Here is a 26,084-nt window from a genome sequence, read left to right on the forward strand (position 1 = left end):
CGGTTTTAAACTGAAAGAGGGTAGATTTAGATCAGATGGAAGAAATTCTTTCCTGTGAGGGTGGTGAGACACTGGAACAGGTTGCCCAGAGAGGTTGTGGCTGCCCCCTCCCTGGAAGTGTTCAAGGCCAGGCTGGACGGGGCTTTGAGCAACCTGGTCTAGTGGAAGGTGTCCCTGCCCATGGCAGGGGGATTGGAACTAGATGATCTTTAAGGTCTTCTTCAACTCAAACCAGTCTATGATTCTGATCTTCACAAGTATTTGTAACAATTGTTTAATTTAGATATTGAAAACAAACACTATAATTTGCACATATAATTTACGTGAGTGATTTATATTGAAGCACTACTCCAAATTAGCTTGTGTCTAGCGTTCCTTAGACAGGCGTACAGTGAATGCAAAACATGGACAAGACACCTTATGAAGGTGCCGAGGTCCCCAACACATTACTCTATTATCATTTAGCTAGTAGAACTCATTTGTGACAAACACCCCCACAGGCAGGAGGTGCAGAAACATCTTCCAGCAACAAATGAGAGTCAGAAAACTCCAGCATACACTGCAGTAACAGGGAGCACACAGGAACACAGATCCTTGACAGAAATTGACATTTGTCTTGTCATTTGTACAGTACTTGTAACAACCTGGATAACTTTCAGAGCACTGTTTTAAAAGGAGTAACCTAATACAAGCAGAAACATTTAAACTGTCTCAATTAAGACTATTTATATTGCTAGAGGCTTAAGGAATACATACTCAGCCAATAACCATTTATTAACGCTTTCCAAATTTCTAAACCTAATTATCCAATCTAAAAGATTACAGAAGTGCAATGTATTTAAAAGAAAATGCCCCATATTTACTGCAAGCTGAACTTACCAGTTTGTTTGGATAACGTAAAACCACCGGCTGTACAGGAACTCCAGGAATAAATGCTCCTAGAAGGCACATATGACACATCATTACTTTATAGTGCATTTTGGTACAAAAGAAATTTATTGCAGTAAAGAAAAAAAATTACACAATTACTGGGCTGGTATTTTTTTTACTATCAACTAATTCCTATGCATAAAACCCAAAAGTAGCCTCAAAAGCAATCAAAAAAGCAAGGACTGAAGAATGACAATGTATTCCCCCATTTTCAGAAGATAAATAAAGAATGCTTGCTTGCATTCTCTAAATTATACTCTACTACTTGCAATAATTGTCACGTACACAAGTCAAAGCTCAGTACCAAATTCAGCTTGATAAATGATTAAAAGAACATGAGTATGTGCAAGATAGGTAAGTCAATATATTAAGTCAACAGTATTTTTTGGTGAAGAGTCTAAGCTTTCTTATGCAAAAGAAGCTTTCCATTTTTAGCTGATCAACACTGATTTACAAGAAATTTATCATCTCTGAAGTAACAGAATTAATTTAACTTCTTTTCTCCCACCTTAATTCCCCTCAGAAGGGCTTGTTTATTCTGCAGCTATGGAAAATCTAACAGAAGGTATTAAACTAGAGCTATTGTACAGAAGTATCCATTTCATATGAAAATTATAGTTCTGATAAGTAGCACAAGATCTATAAGTGTCATTTACTAACAATTTTCTTGGGTTTCTAGCACAAAGATTAAATAAGCGTAACTTTCTTGCTCAAGATTTTTCTAAACATCTTTTTCTCATGAAAACAATTAATAAAGACAGTCTTCACTCAAACTATGTTTTTTACAGCAATTTGCTAAGTTCTGCCCAATATTTTAATTAAAATTAAGAACTGAACAATGGAAGTATACTGTATTCTAGCATTACATTTGCTTTACAGAATACTTGCACAGATGTAAAAGTAATTGTTAATGGAGTATAAACATCTTTAAATGAAGGTTGTCTGAATGGGATCCTGCAGAGATTTGGTTCTTGGCCCAGTGGTACCTTCTATTCAGTCTCCAAAAACAACAGCCTAATCAACTTCTGAAAGAATCTGAAGATGACAAAATCTGAGTGGTAGATGGCAAGACCGCTGTTTAACTGAAACTAGACTAGTGTGTTTGTATGACTAGCTTGCACAAACACAAACCCAAAAAACTGTGTAGTAAGAGCAAGGAGTGTAGGTCACATGAGTAGAATGGGGAAAGGCATCCTGAAAGCAGTTATTTGAATAGAGACCTGAAGTACTTTTATGTAAGTGAGGAATTCTGAGGCAAAGGATTTCTGGAAGGCTGGATGGGTACAGAAGCAGGTTCCAGTAGGAAAAGTGAGACAGTCAAGAGGCAGACAACAGCATGTACTAGACCAGTGGATAGGAAGATAGAGTGGGGATTTGAGGCAGAAAGTGTATGGTGCCTGGAATGTCTATGGCACAGAGGGAGGGCAGGAAATTACAGCTTTAATGAAGGATTCAGGCTGGTTTTCAAAGCATGGCCAAGATTCAGGCGGAGAGAGAAAGAGAGAGAGAGATAGACAACAGAGAGCGAAAGAAGTGGATGTTCTCCTAACCACCACTCATCTAAGAAGGTAAAGAGCTGAGAGGGGAGGAAGAAAAGCTTTTTGCATGTTTGTTCAGGAAACAATACTGAGATTCCTTCAGCCAAATGAATCAGTGCGAGAAGTCACAGTGCTCATTGTGTCATATTCTAACAGCAATTTGTAAGTTGTAAGCAACACAGAATAGAAGACACACAGACCAGAACACAATGAGCTAGGCAAAAAAATAGAAAGTCAAAAACACACATTCACAACTGCCTCATTCACTGCAACCTCCTCATTCACCATCTCCTTACCTACATCATAAAGGCAAGTTTTACATTAAAAATTGGTGGTTCACTGCAGTATTAGCATTTCTCCCTACTGTAACTGCAGTTTACAGCTGCAACAATGTTCAGTGTTATACCCTCTACTAATTTGATAAGCCAAAAGGCCGATACTAATGGAAAGGAGCTTAGAATGTGGATTTTAAATAAACTAATATTGTAAAAAATGACAGGGTCTGTTACAGTGCTATACCAGCAAGATTCTTTTGCCATCTTCACCAGAATGCAACTCAACAGAAGAGCTGGAGAGGAATCAACCACATACAACACAGCAACAAATGTTGCAGCAGCCTGGAATAGATACACGCTGATATCTTAAGGTAAGTATCTAAATGCTGCAGGACAGACCCAAAATAGGATATGGAGGGGGCAAGAAAAAAAAGACCACAACCACAAACCCAGTAAGAAACATTAGTCCTCCATCTCATATGCATCTCAGTAGCCAAGAAAAAAAAAAAATCTGAATTATCTAAAATGTTTTGCTCAACAGTGGAATCACAATCCTTTTGTAGCATAAGAAAATTTCTATTTCAGTTCCACTTTACTGCAAGATTTTTAACTCAACTTCTGCAACAGCAAGCAAATTACAATGCAAGTGGTATTTCAGGAAATGAAGATACAAGAACATTCTGTAGAGAACAGAGAAATGAGCATCATACCTACCAGGCTTGAATGTAATTAGACAGGATCGGTTTGTGCAAGTGCCCTCTGGGAATATCATTATCTTGAAGTAAAAAAAAAGTTGACTTTTAAGAACTATTTCAATGTGGATTTATTTATAAACACATCTTTTCAAAGCTAACATTAACTGATTACAGTAAAAAAGTTTTCAGGGAAAAACAGTTCAGAGTAAAAAAAAAAAAAGAGTGTTCAATACAGAAGTCAAGTAAAGTTCTGTCTCAATAATACTTTTCTTTATCTGTGAATTTGCCTCCTGACCTCCAGTAATAGTTCTATTCAATTGGAACACTGACAGCAGCCGGAAACACTTGTGAATACAAGAGAATTTTCCCAAAATGTTTTGGTGCTGGTGAAAACATGTTCTGTTCTGCACCAAAACAAAATTCCTGCTCCCAAGCTACCTGCTTACAGGCTAAGAAAAGGAAGATTTTTATTTTCTTTCTGCATTTATTACTTGGCACGTGCACAGATGTCAGAATGATCAAGGCTGAAAATATCTAAACAGAATTCTAACACAGCAAAAAATGCTCAAGTTGAACCAAATTCAGAGGAAGAGGTTTGATTGTAAAAAAAGTTTCAGACAGCAAAAAGCCAAGAACTGCTGAAATTTTGTTGAGTTACAGAACAAGACATTTAAAGGAACTAAAGGAAATAAATACATATAGGGGACAGACTAGAATCAACATTACTAGTTTTATTGCCCACTCTGGTACTAGCTTGCTAGATATTCTGAAAATCACTTCAGCTCTGCAACTCAGTTTCTTCATCTGCAAGAATATTTACTTTTTCAAGTGCTTTGAAACCTATTGATGAAAGTCATGATGTGAAAGCTGTGTATCACCTTTCTGTCGCATTGTTTATAATGTTGCTGTAGTCCAGTATGTGGACGTAACCACTGTAGTAGTAACAATGCCATGAAAGGCATACTATATCTTAATCTCAAAAATTCACAAGAATGCTTCAAATTTTCAAAATAATCACATGCTTCTAGAAAATGGAGGTGTTTGATAGTCATCCCTTCCTTTCCATTACTCTCTTCCAAGGCACATTATAAATAGTCATATTTCAGGTGCAGAAAAAACCCTGAGCCACTTATTTTAGCAATGTTTTCATCATGTGGACCAATAGAGGTGTACTCTGGATATTGGAACGTCTAAATTGCTTGGGCTGTCTTGGCCAGTATCACATCTCCAACAATGACTGTATGCCAAAATCTTGAGCAGGGCAAGAACACATAATACTCCAAGATACTCTGCTGAGCACCTGATGATTTTTCTTCTTTGAGGACTTTCTAAAGCTGCTGTGGTCTATCTATTTAGTGTAGAGTTGTCTTCCCATGTACTTATTCAGTGTCCCCTTGAAAGACACTTCAATGAAAAAAACAGTGTTTTGTTCAGGTAAGAGTCTTACACCGTGTTTTCTAGAAAGAGAGGGGGGAAATCCCACCCCCACAAGCCATCTAAAGCATCCCACAAGGAAAAAAGAAAACTGCATATCCAAAGCCTGGAAATGCCAAATACCATTTGTCACACAGTAGTGGCATACAGTACCTGTGGCCATTTACCATCAGACTGAGCACGCCTCTTTATCTCTTCGACAGTTCTCCTGCGAGAATCCTGGTCTGACCGAGATACAAATACTGGTCGGATGTATTTAATTAGAGCTGAAGAGGAGGGAAAACAAAAACAAGCAAACCATCCTTTATTTCCCCTTTGTTTGAAAAAGATTTCCTCCCCGGCCCACACCCCCAGTAGACCTCTGGACAAAAATTTTGGTACAAGTACATAATTACTTTACTACATTACATTGCAAACTTAAATACTCAGCTGAATTATTACAGTTTCATTGAAATATTTTCATGAATTCCTGTGAAGAAAACCATTTTCACAATTTTCACGCTTTGTACTTGTTCAATTTTTAATAGACCATTACACATACATCACAGAATTTAACACATGATTGTACGTATTATGCGTATTTTTCTGCAACAAATCAGCTGTGGCTGACTATAAGCCATTTCCTCCTACTACAAAAATCACAAAATCTATAGCCATCCCCAACCCAGCAAAGTATCAGGAATCTCCCTATGCATGTGCTTCCAAAGGACATCCTGTGGGTCAAACTGCCACTGTCTTTAGAACTTTTGTCTTCTATGACAGCTCAGCTTCACTGAAAGTACACCATCAAAGATATTCCATACACAGATTATGTTATCTTTTCTGGGGAAATCAGCATCATCAAAAGTAAAAGCATGCTTATTTTCTGAGCTGTCATCTGTTTGCTTGTTCCTCATACTACACAAATCAGATCTCAGGCATACTCTTCCTGACTCAGTGGGAAACATCTTATATATAGCCAGACACAAAATGAGAGTGAGCAAGAATCAGAAATCAGTCCACAATATCCTCTCCATGCATGTCTGTCACAAGGACACTGAGGCCCACTTACAAAATAAGTAGCATATACAACTCTTTTGCAGTGTCAGAAAGCATTACAAGAGAAGCATCTTCAAATACACTACTTTATGCTTTTACTTAAGCAGACTGCCTTCAAATACCTTTTTATCACTTTTGTACCTTCTAATCTGATTTGAAAGTTTAAGAGTCACTAAATCATTAGATATTCTACTCGCCTCAAATACAAATATAAAATACAGTTTTAATCTTTCCAACCACTGTGAGATGAGTTCACTGACACTAGTTGTATAATCAATCTTCTTTTGTCAAGGACAGACCTACTGCATTAATGGATCAGCCAGCGCTTAAAGTGTGAAGAAAAAAAACCACTGTAAGGAATTACAGTCCTGTAGCCAGCAAAAGCTGCTGGTTCTGCTGCTACCCCACTGGCAGTTTAGCCAGCAACTCACCAAAATCCTTCTATGGTTCTGTGAAGCTAATCCATCACACCTTACAGCAAGTTGTCAAACATTCAGCCAGCCTCAGAAATACTGCTTCTATCCCACAAATTGTTGAAGTTTAGGAGACAGTATATCAGAGAAAAATTACCATACTCTTGCACTTTTTCCCTACTCTTAGACAATATCCATAGAACAATGCTTGCCAGGAGAGCAAAGATCATCATGGGCTAGCTGGGATTACTGCTGTGGAAAGGTTAAAAAAACAAACAGAAACCCCAAAACAAACCACAAAACAACTATACACAAAAAATGTAAAACAAACAAAAACCCAGAACAAGCAATAAAAAATGTGAAGGAAGCCATCCTTGGTTTCAAGACTTCGTTTTGTTTCTTAGTGATGCTAGTCCTGAGTTTCCCCTACTGCTGCAAATTACTATTCTGTAGAAAAAAAACAACATTATGAAGTAAAAGAAGACAAAAAAGACCCAAACATCCTCAGTCTTCACCCTGAAGTTTCTTTTACATTAGGCCCAAATGATGGAATTGAGGTTATTTCAGGCCAAGGAGTAAACAAGATAATTCCAGAGCTCGGAGGCTCTTATCTGAGGATGTGCCACAAGCAGGATCTTCTTTTTAACACACAAAAGTAGGCAAGCAGATAGATTCTACTCAGGGCAGTATGACAGAAACATAAGACTGTAGACAACTTACCAATTTTGAGTCTCTAATCACTCATGTAATCTCTGTCCAAGAACTGGACAGGCAAGCAGTATTAACCTGGGAGATTTACTGTTACAACCTTCCCAACTCCAAGCTACTGCAATGTTACCAAGCTCCAAAATAACACAGTGCAAGTTATCTTACAAATGGACACCACCACAAACAGCAACACACTCATGTGCAAAGAAGAACTATGATGGTATGCTGAAAAAGAACAGGGACAACTGAAAGCTTGGTTTCCTATGGGTTTGTCCTGCCTGTTGAATTATATGATACAAAATAGGCCGCAAGACAAGTTTATTTCTTTTCTCACGGTTCGGACGCTATTTTTATGCAGCTTGCAGAACTTAATATGTTTTAAACCATCAGATTTCTTTCAAATATGTGTGAAGCCATCATTATTTCAACTCATCACATCAATCTTAGCTTAATAGGGTGACTGTATTAAGTCTTACTTCCTTAGGGATGAGACCAAAAAGCTGACAGAATTCTTGTTTTAACATTAACTTAAGATCCTACAAGACACCAACTACCAGGCTCTTATTGGCCAAGTCCAACAATTTAAGTGAGAGTGAAATTCTCAGTTATCAGTAAGAAGCGGAAGGTACATACCAAGGGAAGGCTAGCTCCGTACTTGTCTTTCCTTGTAAACTCTTTTCATAACCACTTTTGAAAACAGAGCACAAGGCTACACAGACCTTTACTCTCACCATGTATTTTCATGTTCAGTAAATAGACAGGAATCTGAAAATTCAAAGGCTGTACCAAATCAATCTGTGCAATAAATAGTCAGGAGCAGGGCCAAAGGTCTGTAAAGAGAAGCTAAGAAACATACTAAATAGGTGGACAAGATGAGACTGTGATGAGAAGACAAGACGAAACATAGGGAAGCCTGGAGATATAGTATATGAGTATATGAGGCAAGGAATAGCAGGACTAGAGCAAAGTCAGGGCAGGAACAAAAAGCAGCATGCACGAAAATGCTTCAGATAGCTGGCATACTGAGCAACTAAAGGAAACAAGCAGAACTGTGCAATATGCTTAATAAATAGAACATAAACTTAGCCTTTTCTGCTCATCAATTGAACTGTCCAAGACCGATTGTTACCAGGTAGCAAAGACAAGATGCTGAAAGATTAAAACCACCCTTAAATTATAAATTCTAATGTGCAACGGCAGATAATCCCTCAATTCACAAAACTGACGTTGCCAGTGTCATTATTCTCGCTTTTTCTTTAGCGGTGTCAGTCGTACTCAATGTAGTCACTCTCATCCCCAACTCCAGCTCATTACAAGTCATTCTGGAGACAGGTGACGCATGCTGTACTCCACCTTCTTGAGCGGGTGCTTGCAATTCAAACAGTACTGCCAGTAATTCATCAAAACCTCTGCCTTGCAGGGCAGCCAGAATGCCACAATTACGCTAACCAACGGAAAGTTGCTCTAGCACAAAACAGCCTTTTTTAAGACAGCCTGTAAAAATTCAGTATTGCTTTAATTAATGGCAGGGTGGCAGCTCCAACTGATTTCAGAACCATCACTCCTATGCAATCATTTCAAGCACCCGCTGATGCATAAGCGGAAAAAGGTTTCTTTCTGATGAGCTGAACACATACAGTTGGTGTCAGTGAACTTCTCAGGATAACAGGAAAAAAAAAAGGGTATTTCACCTCTTTATTTCTAAGCAAATTTGGGTGAGGAAACCTTGTTTCAAATCAAGACATGGAGTGCTATTTAACATACAATAGAAGAAAGTATTTTAACAAACCATTTAAATGATGCTTGACAGTTACAACCATACAGTAGATAAAGCTATGCTGGCAGCATCACTACTGGTCTACAAGGTGTCAGAGAACACAAAAAGCAACAGAATGGCAATGTGGCACTAAATACTGTTCTAAAATGTATCCATACACACATTTTTGAGTAGGCAGCTACATTTTCACCACTGAAAAAACAGCAGAGTGACATATCTGTGGCAAAAGTAGCCAATGCCAAACCTGTGGCTTTCACTTGGCCTCTCCCCCAACCAACACAAAATCCCATCACATACATTCCTCTGACACACTGAGATGGCAGCCTATAGAGCCAGTACAACTGGCTGTTTGCATTTACATGGAGGTGGGCTGTGTAATACAGGTTGACTTGCAGTGGGATAACCATTTACATCATTTTTTCCTACTATGGCAAAAAATACAGATTCTTTTTCTAATAGCAGTTGCTCTCTTGTGCATTCTGTATTTAGGGCTTACCATGAAGGTTAAAGGTTGAAAAGTGCTATCTTGGGCTTAGTTTTCAGGAGCTGCCTTACTCAAATGAACATGCTCACAAAGTTCTGAACTCACACCTTTTCTAATGAAGTAATATCTAATATGAAAACTGCTCTTTTCTGAAAAGACAAAGTCTGCAAGGGGCTCTGAAGTCTTCTGAAGGTTATGGGGAAAAAAAACCCATTAAGGTTCCAGAATAAAATAGCTTCCTGTGTATATGGACACAGAGACCTTAAAAATGAAAAAAAACTCAAGCCCACATAGAACAAATACACAAAGTTGTATCAATGAACAAAACTAAAGTCAACCAAAATTAGGATCTTTTCCACTTGGAGTTTTATTGTACTTACAGAAATAGTGTTATTGTAGTCATGGTACTTACTCTTCTTGATATTTGTAAAGTTAGTAGTAGTTTCTTATTTAGAGCAATCATACACAGAAATATACGCTTTTTTGACCCAAGCCTGAACCAACCACTAAAGCTAAATAGGTGTTGAGAACAACATCTCTGCATTTGACTAAATGCTTAGCAGATGGAGCACCTGACAGAACAGATACAAAGTATTCCTGGTATACAGGAAGCCTTAATGGGAAAGTTCTTCTCCCTATTTCCAAAGAGAAAGGCAGGAAACATGCAGTCTGTAGGACAAGGAGAGGTCAGTGGCCGGAGGTAAATAGTAAAGAGATTCTCTTTAGCTTTAACAGAAGTAAATTCCATGGTATTTGGGCTGTTCTTTCAAAATGTGATCTATTTCCTTTAAGGACTTCTTGACAGACAAAGACGCTTTTCGTATCACAAAGATTGCTGTTTGCTCTCACACCTGCAATACCTGTATGATGGCATGGCTGTATGTTTTAGCTTTCTGTTGCCAGTCTAAAAAGTAATTTATGAAGGCAGTTGTGTTGGTTTGCAGGTTTCCTATATACTGTAGTTTACAGTTTTCATAAATTATATTTAGGCATTCCAGCAACAATTTCAATGAGAAGTAACTGTTACTGAATTTATGGTGAAATAAAAATAACCCAATGAGTGCAGGATTCCAACCCAAATAATAAAGGCATACCTATAATACACAGGTGACAGTGCAACTATTTCAAGTCTCTCCAAGAGAGCTCCTGTGAAGACTGAAATATTGCAGGATCATCTGGGTGCTCACAGCCTGAAGGAAACTCTGAATTTTGAAACAAAAGTTTTTAAAGGAAAAGATAAAATGGATAAGCTTGGCAATAACTTCAAGATGCCCCTCAGAATTTGGGAGCTCATTTGTGTACACAAAGCAGGCTACAACGATAACATAGCATAGGATGCTGGCATTCAAGCTGGTGACCTTCACAGTGTTTAAGTTGTGGATTTACAGCATATAAAGAGAAGAAATCCGTGACGCCTTCACCTTACAGCCGGTTTTTCCAAAAGGGGTTTAAGGACTGTTTTGATGAATCTCAGAAGTATCTAAATGCGAGGTCCTCACTGAAGAGCTATGGGTCTACCGCAGTTCTCTTCCTTGTGTGCTCTGGAAGGTATGGGGCAGGGAGGGGAAGCAAATGGGGTGGAGGACTGAGTTGCATAACAGCTGATGAGTAAGTAATTTGGCACCTTTTGAGTTCCTAGATGAAAACATATCCAGCTACCACAGCATAAATGTTTCCCACTGAATTACCTATTTCTTGCTGTTTAGTCATGATGCTCAAGAAAGTTTACTAGATGTGGAAAAAAATGCCCACAACAGAATTGAGTTTTTACAGCACAGTATATTCTCCCTTCCTCTATAGTTCTTCTGTATTCTGCCAAGTACAAATGACCTCCTTCCCCTTTATAAACTTAAGCTAACATACCATCCATTCATTTCACAGGTATGAACTTCCTCTTTTTCAGAGGTTGAGGTTACAGATATTGAGAAGTTGCTTAAAGTTTAAATTAGCTCATCACCTTAAATTTAGTTTTTAAAAGTTCAGACCACAGAAGATGTTTGAATCACACAAGTTAACCAACAAAATCCCCACCAAATCATATTTACTGACAAATCCCTTTTCCTTCTTACTGAAGTATTTCTGCAGTAGCACTGACCACTTCAGCAATGAAAAATAACTTTTTACCCAGGCTGCTTTACCAGCCAAAAAATAAGTCAGTGAAGTCTAACTATCCAGAATTTATGCAAAGAGCTTATCCTGACTTGAGGTGGGGTCCAGCAGAAAAAACAGGAAAGTTTAAGGACGTGTGTTGATGAACGAACTGATCTAACTTCTTCAGTCAATATAAGGTGCAACAGATTTGTAGATGTCACCTTCCCTGGGCTGCACACTTTACAATAAAGTGGTCCGTCAAACTTCACATCTCCAACCTACCAAAACTCTGAAAAGCCACTGTGCAGAAATACATGTCCTTCTTCAGCATCGTGGTGGTGTGCTCCATCTGTTCTGGCATTCTCTACTTGCCTGATACTGATTTCTTTTGATGACCATTGAAACCTCATTTATACCTGGGCAAGCAGTTCCTCCCCAGAATTTGTTAACCTAGTGTGTGTGTCACGTAGGTCATTTCCTTCACTACTGACCCCTAACTGAAGAGGTCACAACTCTTCTGTCAGAGCAAAAGAGCTTTCCGCCCCCCCCCCCCCCCCCTTTGTTTTCCCAGAAAGAAGGAAGTTGTCTGAAAAAGTCACAAGACTTAAGTCTGCTTCTGAAATTGGACTCTGTGGTCCAGGAGAACTGCCTTCAAGACAGCAATGGAACATTCATACACAAACACACTTGTGGAATACTTCCAATCCTATATCAACAGGCTTTTAATCATCTGGACTCAAAAGTGGATCAAAATTTTAATATTCCGTGACTGGCAAACTAAGGGTACAGCAATACAGGCAGGTTCTCCAGAAACTTATTAAAATATTTTTGGAACCAATCTTGGTAACCAGTTGCAATCAGATCTTTTTATGCCTGATAAAGCACCTGATCCCTCTGGTACACAACATACAATGTCCTGACAAACACTGTCATTACATCAGAAAGCCAAACTTACTTATATCATATTTGGATATTCTCAATGAAGATCTACTCTTCACCCAAAGTCCTCATCCTTGGAAACTAACGTCAAATTTCCTCTGCTGCTTAATTTTTTACATGTTGAAGTCTGTTCAGAGTTAAATGAATGTACTTTATTCAAAACTTCCCAGAAGATTCTGAATGACCATTAACAAGACTCAATTAAGAGATAGTAAGGTTAGGATTATCAATGGCTGGCTCCAAAACTTCACTGGACATGGTACAAGTTTGTAAGATTTAAAAAACTGAAAAACATAAAAAACAATTCTGACCTCTCTGGGAGAAATTCTAGATGAATGTCTAGTGTTGACAATTCACCAAGCAATCCAAGAAAAACATGAACAGCTTTTCACAGACAGCATAAGAGAAATACCAGTGGTCCAATAATATGAAATACATTTTTGTGTGTATATAGAGAAATGTAAATAACATTGGAATTAAAACACTAGATGAAAGGAGGAGAGGATAGTCAGTACCATCTGCTTCACAGGAAACCTCTTTCAAGCAGGGAAAAAAAAAATAAAAAAAAAAAATCACAACTTCACTCCACTGGAAAGTTTTTACTAAATTTTAAGCCAAACTAATTATTACAGTGATTACTCACCTCTCTGTTAAGGTTTATTTACTTTAATAACACAAACTACTGTAATTAATGTTGCTCATATAGAAGTGTTCCTCTAAAAACAAAAAAGGTTTTTGAACTCTGAATCCCACTTACGACCTTTGCCATGCCTCATTTCCGTGGCATTTTTCTGAATGCTTCATAAGGAACTACATATTTTTTGTGGCTGCATGACATAAAGCAAATGCAGCTATACAGGACAAAATACTCATTTACTTGACTGCACTGTACATTCCAGTAATATTCCATCAAATCACAGTATGTAGTTTTCTGGGTTTTCTGTTTTTCCTGTAACTGGTTTTGCTCACACACATGAACAAAATCAAGTGAATAATTTTTTAAGTTTATTGTAGTAAGTCTAGAGTTTCAATTGAATCCTTTAAAAGCTTAAAATTAAATTAGGTATATAGGAAATAGTTTGAACTATTTGATATGCTTTATCTGTGCTACATTCAGGGTAACTACAACCTCCACATCCCTCCTCCACATCCCTACAGGTTCTCCTCAGGCTTTCCCACTAGTCCCCACTAAATCTATTACATGGGATAGTTAAGCAGCTATTATAGCATTCTGTCAAATGCCATTCTGTTGTTTCATCACATTCCAGTAATACATCATGGCCTGAAGTTACCTCATCTAGTTTGGGTCCTCCAAACAATCCAGCTGCAAGGAAAGGAGAGCACCACATTGACTATTTTATTTTGCTGACCTAGCAATTATTAAACAGTCAACTGAGTCAGCTGAGAAAGACGATAAATCTGCCCCTGCTTCTATGGCTGGATGGCTCCTAAAGCCCAAGTTGGCCTGGATACACCTATACTATACAGGAGTGTCAGTATACTGTCTCACAGCAGTATCTTCTTTCAGTATTGGACAATGGAGTTCAATTTCTTTTTGTTTTCACATTATGCTTGTTCGTATACATTTGTTTTTAAAAACGCATGCCTTCACCCTTTTTGTTCAAAGCATCTATTAATTTTTACACCAATTTTTTTTACTGCCACAAACATTTACTAAACTCTATGAGTCAGATATTCAATGAAATTGAGATACAGCTACAGCTCTAGCCTGAGCTTTACCTGAGACAAAGAGACCTTTATATCAAGAGTTTCCTCTACACAAAGCTTCCAGATGTAACCACTCACCATTTGTAGCCATGTCTCAGTTTCTGGTTTTGAACATGTCCTTAAAACCACATTGCTAATGAAATTTTAGAGTATGTCAACACCAACAGCCTGATTCTGCAGAGTTGCAAAGGAACTCAAAGCTTTTGTTTAGACTTTTAAATTAGAGTCCCTACTCAAGGACAAAGTAAAATCTTCTCTCCTTTTTATACTACCCTTAAAATCTACACAATGAGACACAGGAAGAGTCTTTGAACTTCACTGGTCCCTAGACACAACATGGTGGGTTTCTTCAAATTGCTTCCACACATGCACTTTGAAGTCTACAAGCGTAAAAGCTTACAAATTTTTTTGTCACAACTGCACCAAAAATCACAGGTATCTCTCAAGCTTTTGTGAGAACCTACACTGATAGCTCCAAAGACAGTATTCAAACACTACTGACTTGGGCATCTGCACTTCTTAATCTGACTGCACAACAATCTGCTCTTGCTCATCTCTCACACCCTGCCTGAAACAAACTTACTGACGCATGAAGGATTAGCAGCACTCCCTCAAGGCAGGGCACCATTCAGAGCAGACAACATTCCTGAAACATATTTCTGGGATGGCACCCCAACTTGCACCAAGAAAGAAGATTTGGAGGACTTCCCCTATAGCCTCACCCTTCGCTTTCATAGGCCCATCCTAACTTTTCTATTTGTCAGGTCTTAAAATGTTGCAATTTCACTGCAAATTTAACCATGAGTTCTGTAGGATTGTTTTGACTTCGTACAATGATTCAACTTTAGAGAAAGGGGAAAACCACCCAACATCCACCCAGTTTTTTCTATTGACATTCGAAGTCCAGTAAAAAAATAAATCTCACCGTATATTATAGCATAATTTTCTTTGTGTTTCAGGCCTTCTCATACACAACCAGTGAACTTCCTAAGTAATCATTTTTAATTGTTCTTGAAAAATTACGTATCTGTCAACTTACTTCCCCAAACAGGAATATCTTTGCTTTCTGCTTTCATCACAATGGAGGCAAAGGTCATAGTCACTGGAATGGCGTCAAAGTAGGAAGAATGGGGAGCCACAGTTAATATTGCTGCTTCCGCCGGCAATGCCCGTCTGCCTTTTACACTTATCCAGTGGAATCCACCAGCAAGCCACATCATTCTCATGATTGCTTTCAGCAAAATATCCACTATCCTGTAAAGAGTTGAGAAAACTGTTACGCTGCCACAGGAATACCTTAAAATAACAAGAAGAAAAATGTTACATAAAAACTTTGTAAGCATGACAAAAGTACAGATAGGATATGCTGCTTAAACAGAGCAGGAACACTGCATAGACCTTTTGTTTTCTCTTTCTCAGCAGATTTAAGACCACTTTCAAGGTAAGATGCTATTCAATTTCATTTCATGCCTGAATATTAATGCTTTTTAATCACAGCAAGTTTAGCATTTAGTTTATCATTAAATTAACTTTGATTCAGACTATGACCGTTGAGTTTTTTCTATACAATGTCTAATAATGCTTTCTACTAACACCAAAAAAGCTCTAATAAACCGAGTCTTGAAAAATGCTCTTAGGATACTGCTAAAATGCAACAACTCTGACTCTTGGTTTGGAGTTTACCCAAACAAAGCAGTGGAGAAATGTAGGGCAGGTATTCTCAAACATGGGGATGCCTACAGAACACATCTGGGAGCTCTGTAAATATTTTACTCTCTTCCCTTTTTCCCATCTTCTCCTAAAGTGTTGGGTTTTTTGGTTTTGGTTTTTTTTTGGTTTGTGGGGTTTTTTTTTTGGGGGGGGGGGGGGGGTGGGGTGTGTGTGTGATGGGGTTTTCCCTGCTTGTTTTTTTAAACTGTCTAACAGTCACGAAAAGAGAAACATTTAATTTGAACCAACAGAGTGCAAAAAACAAACACCACTATTTGTTATACTCACAGGGATTGGAGGCTGGAGAGCAGGGTGACACTGAAAACTGGATGAAATGGGGGACAGACAATCTAAAAAGCTTCCAAATAACTGTATGCAAGATTGAAGGCAGTGCATTATTCCTTCAGTTATTATACTGATATAATTCCAAATTAAACATAAAGTGGTATGCCTCTGTGGTTCTCAACCTCCTTCCCTCCTGTGATGCGAATACAATCAACTTCCCTCATGCTAGTGCCAGCTCCAAATTTTAAAGTTCTCTACAGAAGAGGTGATACACTCCTCCTTCCTTGCTCCTCAAACAGCAGTTTTCATGGATGGGTGAACAGTGTCTTACATTCTACCTTAATTAGCATTCCAATATGAATGCAAGCACAGCCTTATTAATAAGCACCAAAGCATGGGGCAAGTCCTCAGAGAATCAACAGAAGTTTTGTCAATTCATCACAGGGTGAAGCAGTTGAAAACAACAATTGAGAATATGAAATTTGGGCACATTCCATAGTGTCAATCTTCATAACAAGAAGTTGACATTACAGGAATAATTGAAATTGAAGGATGTCACAACGAAGCTTCACACTACATCCTCAATAGAGATAAGAGGCCAAAGAATGTCAATTTTTCTCCCTGTAATTCTTGGGTCACCTGGTAAATCAAACAGTTGAGGTATTTTTAGTTTCCCGTCTGAGGAAAGTGTTTAAATATTAATTTTTATATTTTTCTTTTGAAGAGAAAAGCAGGTCTGTGGGACAGGTATCAGGTACTTCCAATCTTCTCTATTTCCAACTGCTGAACTAAATAATGATTCTCAATATTTCACCACATCAGTGACTCACTTTCGCCACCAGGAGAGGGGCTTCTCAAGCTCTTGCTCGTCAGATCCCATTGAAGCAATGAATGCAAAAGGCCAGGCCAGCAACATCATAAAAGCAGCAAAAAAGAGTCGGATAGGAAACAGAGTCAAGGTCATGAAGGCAATCTGCAAAATCCAAAACAAATGTATTATTCTAACACAGTCTCAGACTGAAAAAGTCAGTGATTCCTAGAAACTGATCTGAAGTCTTAACTTTAAAATATCTAATGTTAAAAACATCAGAACACACTTCAATTCCAAACAAATAATTGTGGTGTACGAGTTACAATTTTGTATTCACCAATCTTGATGACAGCTGAAACACTGCACACTCTTTAAAGCTAATGCAGACTTGGCTTTCCACTATTCTTCACACATAGGCTTGTCAGTGAACACATCCGCATGTTCTTTTCCCTTTCTGCAGCCTCACATTAAGTAAATATTTAGCATGGGTGCGTTGTAAATCTTACTGCGCTACAGAGAAGTCAGTCCGTCTCATCAGCTCCCAGTCAGTGATGTGCACTTCAGCAGGGTGCATTCACATGGCAATACAGGACCCAACCTGGAAAGCTCTTCCAGGGCTGGGCAGGCACCAGTTCCTCTGTTTCATGTTCTTGGAACCAGAAGCTGTGAGGAACATTGTGCAGAGACCTCTGGACAAACATCCAGACACGCATATAGTTTAAGTTCCAGGTCTGTGCTAACAGGCACAACCCCCTGGCAAGCAGAGGTTTTCAAGAAGTTATCCTCCCCAGGGAAGCCACAGTGAACCTAGCTGCTTCTGCGCCTCCTCTCAGCACTCCAGTTCTTGGTGAGCCCATTCCCAGTGGGTCAGCCCTCTGCCTTCAACTTTGCTGAAAAACATGTCATGTTGGAACTACTCCCACAGTCTTTTGAAGAATTCTCCCAAAAGTAGGGAGGGCCTTTCCTGAGCTATTTGGAGTTGCTCCCAATAGTCCTCCAGAAAACACAACTTTGGAACTATCTGTGCAATGATCTGCTTCCTCCAGGAAACAGTTCCAGGAGTCAAGAGTCCCATCTTCCTCAATCAAAGGACAGGAAGAAAGAAAAAAAGCTCTTAAAGTGGAGGAGGGTACAGCTTCAGATGACTGGCTGAGGGAGAGAGGGGGAACTGAAAACTGTTTGAAGCTGACTGGGGTAGCACCAAAGCTCCTCAAAGCTCTGCAGTGGAGGCTAACAGAAGATCAAGAAGACACTATGAAATAGAAGGCCCATGTAAAGAAAGAGAATTCAAAAGGAAATATGCTACATATTCACAGATGCACCAGATGAGGTAAAAAAGTACTTTTCAGCATCACAATGGCTGGGCAAGGATGAGTAATGAGGCATAAGGTGCTGTCTCATGCTGTGCTTAATCTGATGCATCTCCAGGCTGCTGTGGAAAGCGTTATTCATATTCTTCTTCTCTTCCCTGATGTAGATCTAGTCATCATGCAGCTCAGTTTTCCATTGATCAGTTCCTGCTTCCTCTCACTTCCCAAAACAGCTCAATAACCAACTCACCCTGTAGCTGCACAAAGCTGTAGATCTAGGGTAGGGGCAGGGAACACACAGCAAGAGAAAAGCCTAAGCTAGCAGTTTCAAGCCCTAAGCTACCAGCCCACTGCAATGTCAGATTTTACAGTGATGGTTCAGACTGGCACCTTCATCTCATAACAACCATGGTCTCATTCCCCAAAACAGGATTCTAGTCCCTGAGCAGACTGCTTCAGCTTGCAGAATTGAAAGAAAAAGGAATTTTTTTTCTTAGATAGGCTAGTTTCTCAGAGGATCCAGTACAACTTCCCAAACTGCAGTGGTCAGATGAGTACTGAAGTCATACCAACTCATGCAACTCTGCACTCATAGACAAGACCACCATGCCTGGCAGCAAACAGGGGAGCATTCATCTGCAAACTGGAGAAGAGAGAACAGCTACCTTCTAAGCTCATAAAATGACAGGGAAGGACCAGCTGTCAAGAAAAAAGGGAAACAAAATGCAGGTGAGGACACAGTCCTCTGGGATTCACACCTGCTCCCTCCCACTCCTCAAAGTCTCCTCCTGTACCAGAGCAAAGCTGAATGGCAGGTGAGTGGTGGTGAGCTACTCAGTCCTTTGCATTTCTGTAGCAATCCTTTTTATCAAGATCACATCAGAGCAACATCACAGAATGGAAGAAGTAGTTGCATCCATAAGGTCATAAAAGATCCAAAAATGCATAGAAAAGGCCTCTTGGTCTTCTGTGTCCAGAGGCTGTAGTGGTGGAAATGGCCAGCAAGAAGCAGCTCCATGTACACAGGTGTACAGGATCTGGCCATGACACCAGCCTCTTTTTTAACAGGTGATAGTACAGTACCTCTCCACACAAGAAATTTGGTAGTAGAGGGAAATAGTATGTTTGGCCCCTGAAGCAGGTTAGGAATCAACAAAGACACTACTAACATTTGAAAAGTAGTTCAGTCTATGTCTACATTCAGACACCTTCCTGGGTAAGAAAGCTTCTATCCTGTAAAGCCTACATACAGTAGTAGTGCAGTGTCAGGCAGAAGATGGGAGAAGATTCTGTCCCACCGGCTGCTGTCAGAGATCAGAATGCCAGAGACACACTCCTAGTCTGACCTTGTACAGACATCTTATTTCAGTGACTGTATTTCTACATATTTAGCACATTCACCCAGACTTGTTTTCTATTAAAATTATAAATTCTATCTGGTAATAAGTCATATGAAAACACCTGTGTTTTGAGATACATTTAAAAAACCCTAAAGGTCCATCTGGAGTTATACCTTGGGAGGTTCAGCTCGTGACTGATTTTCTCAAGAGCAGTTTGACTACAGCCCATTTAACATTTGCTGGTCTACAGGATCCTATTTAGTTTTTCAGAAGTTGCAGCGCATGCTGTGGAAAACCAATGGACAGCAGGAAGGGAGAGGATGGTCTTACAGCTTGTAACAGAAGACTGCCCTGGGAAACCATACACCACTCTTCCATCACAAGGGCTTCAATCTGATGTAAGGCAAGTCACTTGAACTAAATAGGTATCGTATGTTCTCCTCGTTTAGAGACTCTGCATTCAGATTTGAGTATGAACTTACCATTAAGGTATAAAATATGAACTTAAGCCCTTTTTAAGTTCTCCAAAACATCAGCACTGAACAAGAGAATCACAGAGTACCCTCGTTTCTCCTTCTGTATGTTTCCATTTCCTGTCTTGAAAGTCAGTATCATACCTCTCATGCACAGAGAAGCTGAAAAAAACGCATCTTTGAAATTAGCAATACAGTGAGAAACATCATTAAAAACCAGATAATTTCCATGACTTATTACAAACTAATAGTCACATATTGAACAAAGAAAATAAGAATAACGAACCACACATTTAACATGGTGGAGGTTTTGATTTTTCTTTTAAACAGAGAGACTACACCTTGTCCCACACTTTCACTTCTTCACTATTATCATCTCTATAGCCTCAATTCACCAAAGGTGGCACCGAAGGAGCTAGGAATTCATCCCTCAGCAATTCTCTTACTACCTACTTTCCCACTCTGTGAGTTCCCCGATTGACACAATCATGGAGATAAATATAGGAGTAGAAATTTTCATGTGCAACTAAGCCAATCTAACAGATTATTGCTGATGAAGAGGGTGGGTCCTGTTCACTCTCCCCTCAGTCCTCCCTGTTGAGTCAGCTCTAGCACTTATCTGAGCTTGCAATGAGCCAATACAGCTCATTAGAGTGAAGAAAAGCAATCCCAGCAAAAGAAAACAATCAGAATACAGAAAAACACAATAATATGCTGGTTTAATGAGCCAAATCAGCTCACCAAGGCTGCAAAGGAACACCAGCACTGGTGCAATAAATGGCCAGAAACACTAGAAGAAAGGAAAATGGCATCATTTTGTGTTTTTAAGTGGCAGGGAAACAAAGCTGCAAACACTTTGTGAGAGCTCCAGTAATGCTTCTGCCTGTTCTGCAGAGGTAACTAGAATCAAGAGCTTTGCCTTATGTGATAGGTGCCCAGAAGATGTTAGAATGAAAAAAATTCATGGTTAATGAAATCATGTCTGTCTTTCTTCCAGAAAGGACCTTTTTATTATAGTACTGAAATAAAACAGGTAGCTTCAAGAATGACCTGCACTGTCACCCTCAGATCAGAGTATAATAACTACAGGAAGCATGGGACTGTTCTCAAATAGCCTTACTGCTTTTACACTCCTGTTATCTCCCGGTTTTTATAAAGCAAATAAAAGATGATGGGAACAATTCTTTGGCACTCAAATGGATTTCTTTTTGCTGTTGTTCTTCCTCTTTGTGGTTGTTTTGTTGTCTTAATTTCTACCTTTTTTCACTCTCAGTCTCAGCCTGAAAGGTTCTAAAATGCATTTACTTTGAGTTGTATTAATGCGCAAAAAAGCTAATCTAACCTCTTGCAGAGTGCAGGATGAGGGAGGGATGAAGTGGCGGTGAAGATAACGGGGCTGTCTGGCAGACCATCAGACAGAAGTTTTGTCTCCCAGTCCCCTGTGCTCACCAACTTCTTCACATACCTCTAGTCCCCACACGTTCCTAATATCTTCCTCAATAGGCTTTGCAAGCCCAGAACTCACCCTGTTAAGATTCCCAGGGCAGAGAGAAGAACCTGTGTGACACAGTATGTGCCTACAGCTGAACAGGAAGTGAGTTCAGCTGTAATACTTCAGACCCAACCCTCAGTAACAGGCCAGGACTGTATGGAAGAGAAGGCACACTGCTGGAATTCACGGTAAGGCAGCCTCCCCATTCAAGAGGTCTCTCTTTCTAGGAGAGCGGTATTTCTCATAAGTGGAACAGTTCCACATCTGCTCTTTAACAGCCTCTATGTCGAGAACAACTTTTAATCAGCAAAGAGGTTAGGAGAGTATGGTTAAGGCAAAGAAGAAAATCTATCACAGTTCTGTGTGTCAGCTTGTGTGCTTTTTCCTCACCTAAAACTGCAAAATCAGACTGCAAGAAAGGCTGGGTGGAAGAACTCTGTGCCGCTGTACACCAATAAAAGACTGCTCACTTAAAAAGCAAGACCGAGCCACACTCTTTAGCAAGGCTATTCCTTTGGTCTGCACACTGTAAAAAACTAGAGAGCTTTAAACACTGTTGTCACTGAAAATAAGAAATCCTTGAAATCCAGTGGCAAAGCTCATGTCTCATACAGATGTACAGGGCAACCCACTGAGAAGGCAGGTATGTTCCATGACCAGTCACCTCGCTGGTGAAGTGCCTGAAGGTCTGTGAGGACTAACAGCAGATCAGCAATGCTAGTAGCTCCCATGTGACTCAATACTGCAAAAACTGTGAAACTGGTACTCTGCCCTTCCAACAGTATCTTTAAAATTCCTTATAAATAATCAAGTAGAAAGAGACATTAAAAAGATACATTAACCTGCAAAATAAAACATTGGTATAATTAGATACAGTCCTAGTCCACACGAGCACATGCTATCTTTGCTTCTTTCTGCTCCCTGAAAGACTTCTACCTCATTAATTGCACTGAAAACATGACTTAAGGAGCAAAGTAAGGTTACATGGAAAATAAATCATTACAACTATGTGATTTATTGAGGAAGCTCTGGGTATAAACTAAATGAGGCAAATGACAAATCTTTTCTCCCTCCTCCCATTCAAACAATTTATCAGTAACCACTGAATACATACTGGGAAACTTGGATAAAAAAAAGTAAAAACCTCTTCCACTGGAGTCTGCTATGAATTCCTTGGCTGCCAGATACTTAACATGAGGCACATTCCGATGTTTTGTAAGTCAGGCCATACATGTCTTGTGTTAATATCTGGACAGCAACAGGGCAATGCAACAATGAACTTCACTCAGAATGTAAATTAAAGTTGGCCCTAAAGCACCTTGATCCGAGAGGTTCAATATTAACAGATCTTAATTTCCATGTTGATAGGTACAGTAGGCTGTCAGGCCCCCAAAACAACAGCTTTAAGGAACTGAAGTATTACAGTAAAGAAAGTAATAGAAACAGCAACCCCTTATTAAGTGAGCCTTTGACGGTAATTCTTCATCCAGCAAGTGACCCAGATCTTACCGAAAGCCTAAGCCAAGGGCCATGCACTCTGAATATCCTCACCGTGTGAGGTGAGCGAGGCAGACGCACAGAGGAAAGAAAAACAAAACCACGAAACAAAAAGCCATGCAACTACAAATTCGCATTTTCGTACTGATTCCTGTCATTTCACACTACCTGTACAATGTGTAAATTATGCCGCAAGGATTATTTATCCAGGGGCCAAACTTCAGATGCACGGGATGCCTTGGCTACATCCCTTAACTTGACGCTAGAAAGCTGCCTCCACAGGACTGTTCCCCTGCCCCCCATTTAAAAAAATGAAAAACCACAAAGTCATTAAAAAAACCCATAAGCAAACACACACCCCCCCCAGTATTTTTTTAAAGAAAGCAGCGGTGAAGAAGTTCGGGAACACGCCCTCCGAGCGGCGGGCGCTACCGCGGCCGTTGGCCCCGCCAGCCCCCGCGCCTCACGGCCGCCCCCAGCCCCGGGCACGGCGCCACCCCCGCCCGCCGCAGCCCTCCCAAGCCCGGCTTGCGCGCACCCACACACGCACCCGTTTTCCCCGGTCCCGCCGCCCCCGGCGGCTCACAAAGCGCCGGCGGCAGGGTGTCCCCGCCCGCCGCAGGACGCGGCCCGCCAGCCGGTGCGCCGCGGGGGACGCGCGGAAGGAGGCGCCGGCGGAAAGGGCGGGGGGGGCCGGGCCCTGCACGCCCCTACCTTGGCTTTCTCCAGGGGGCTGAGGCGCAGCTGGTGCACGAAGGGGCTCCGCGGCGGCGGCCCGCGCTCCCGGCTGCCGGCCACGCAGCATCCCCGACCGCGGCTGCTCAACTTCATGGCGGGGCAGGACTACGCGCGGCCCAGCACGGGAGAGGGGCGCGGACGCTGCGCAGCGACCGCTAGTCCCCGAGTAGCGGCGGCGGGCGGGTACCGGCAGCCAGCTCGCTCGCCACTAGACGCCGGCCCCCGCCCTCCTGTGGGCCCGCGCATGCGCCCTGCGCGCCGGCTACAGCGGCTCTGCTGGGCGCCGGTTTCCGCGTCGGGGCGGAGGGGGGGGGGGGGGGGCGCGCGCGCGCGCGCCCTCCCTCTCTCCCGCCCTTCCCCGCGTGCCGCCGCACGGGCGCGTCCACCCACCCCCCCCGCCATCCGACCGTTCCCCTCGGGGCATGCTGGGAGAGCGGCCCCGCGCGACGCCCCCTGCCCGGCCGCGCGCAGGGGGGGACGCGCGAGCACCGTGGGACGAGCAGGGCCCGGGAGGGTGTCGCGGGGGGCGGCTGAGGGGACCCGGCACCGGCACCGCACAGGTGCGCCCCGGGTCCGGGGCTGGCGCCTCCCTCGGGCCCCAGAGTGGGGGGTACTGCTGGGCGTGGGGCGGCTGAGGGGATTTGAAAACAAATGGAGAAATAAAAAGGGGTAAGGAGAATCTGTCTGAGGTGGCGATGGCTCTTAGATGGTGTAGCAGTGACCGGCGCGGGCGGTCGATAGTGTTGAATGAACATCTCTGCCGTACCTGAAGAAGCAAGATGTTGTACTCGCATCTCGTGGCGAGGTCTTTGTCAGGTCTGTGGGGAATCTTCTGTTGCGAGCAAACCTAGACGTTTCTTAATGAAGTCTAGCTAATTCGCCCCCTGAGATCTTGACAGTGTTGGCTAAGGAAGTATCCAAGTTTGGTGTTTAATAAATCATTGTAAAAGAAGTTCTTGAGAAATAGAAAGGCACTCGTCTTCTGCCCATTTTCAAAACACCAAGCAAGAATGACCTGTCCAGTTCTTTACAGTTTAACATCAACCACAGGCAAAGCAGTAGAAAAGATACATAAACCGTTTGATAAATGCGTAAGATATCCTTAGTATCAATCATCTCACAGGTCTTATAAAACAGTTCTGATAGCCTTATTCAGTGAGGTTTAAAGGTAAATTGATGAAAGTAACTGCAAAAACATCATGACTACACTTTCTAATTGTTAGTCTTAGAACTGCAGAACGGTGTTTGCTGAGTCCCATGGTTAATACCATATATACTTCTAATGGCTAATGCTATTAAACAGTTAATGTGTTAAACAGATAAACAGTTTTTGACTTTTGAAACATCAGAAGATTTGTCAGAGGTTACTATTCATGATACTGGGGTTTGCAAGGTTCCGCAGCCTCGGTGTCTTTCAAGATTTTTAACAAAGGTCCAAAATAAACTCACTGTTAATAAAATCTGGGGATGTGCTAAACGGTAACTTGGTAAACTACTGTGAGAGCAACTGCAATGTCATCTGGACTGCTTAGTAAAATTAACACTTTCAAACAGGCTTTTACAGCCAAATGAGTGTATATTTTCCAGGAATACAAGCCATGCCCCTGCAACGAGAGCTTGTGTCTTGGAAAAGATCATCTAAAAACAATTTCAAGCAAACTATTACAGATAAGGTCCCAGTACAATGTGTCCAGTATGACTGTTGGATGTACTGCCAGGATTAGCGTACAGGAAATCAATTACCGTGTCTATTAATGAAACTGAGGAACAAGGTGTGTAGCTCTGACATTAAAGATCAGGTGGTGCAGAAAAGACCTGCCAAAATATTACAGTACTGGAGGAAATATCTTACAACAATACATTTTAAAAGCTACATCAATTTAATTTGTTGAAAAGATCTGCAAGAGTTGGCTTTACTGCAGCATTCAAATACCTTCACAAGGAAGAAGTACTGCATGCTAAAGCTTTTTAAAATGGTAGAAAAAATGTAGAAGAATCAGTGGTCAGGAGCTGAGATAACCTAATGCAAATGTAACAGTTTTAATCATAAACAAGCTCCTTGGTTCAGTTTGGGACTAGCGATAAGACTTACTGGCTCATGGTCAGAGTATGTGATCCAATGATCCCTTTTAACCTTAAACTTTCTAAAGTATTTTAGCTGCATTCCAAATGATTTGGCTGCCCTCTCCTTTCCTCCCTCTCCAGTGACTTCAAGCCAGTAATTAGTTCAGCCATATGGGGCTGATTTCAATAATAAATGACAGATTTATTGAAGAATGAAGCAGAGACTCCCTCGAACAGGGCCCGCACACCATGTGGCCAGGGAGGAGTTCACTGCAGCTCCCCACCAGGATCTGCCTGGCTTGTCAGGCCAGCGG

General features: G+C 40.9%; 1 protein-coding gene across 4 annotated transcripts in view; it reads right to left on the reverse strand.

Annotated features, from left to right (window-relative positions):
* LPCAT1 (lysophosphatidylcholine acyltransferase 1) overlaps nt 1–23,955 on the reverse strand; it is a 74,178-nt gene extending 50,223 nt beyond the window's left edge. For 2 of the 4 annotated variants that reach the window (XM_074875942.1, XM_074875928.1), the window contains exons 1-6: nt 23,683–23,955; nt 16,876–17,018; nt 15,090–15,304; nt 5,026–5,138; nt 3,458–3,518; nt 880–938 (exon numbers count right to left, since the gene is read on the reverse strand). In XM_074875942.1, coding sequence (XP_074732043.1) covers nt 880–938; nt 3,458–3,518; nt 5,026–5,138; nt 15,090–15,304; nt 16,876–17,018; nt 23,683–23,799 — 708 coding nt within the window. In that variant the 5' untranslated portion in view covers nt 23,800–23,955. Of the gene's footprint in view, nt 1–879; nt 939–3,457; nt 3,519–5,025; nt 5,139–15,089; nt 15,305–16,875; nt 17,019–19,988; nt 20,142–23,682 lie in introns of all 4 variants that reach the window. The other 2 variants (XM_074875932.1, XM_074875952.1) reach the window with 2 other exon arrangements.
* Nucleotides 23,956–26,084: the final 2,129 nt, after the last annotated feature.

This window comes from Strix uralensis, chromosome 1 (genome assembly GCF_047716275.1).
Source record: "Strix uralensis isolate ZFMK-TIS-50842 chromosome 1, bStrUra1, whole genome shotgun sequence".
Lineage (NCBI taxonomy): Eukaryota > Metazoa > Chordata > Aves > Strigiformes > Strigidae > Strix > Strix uralensis.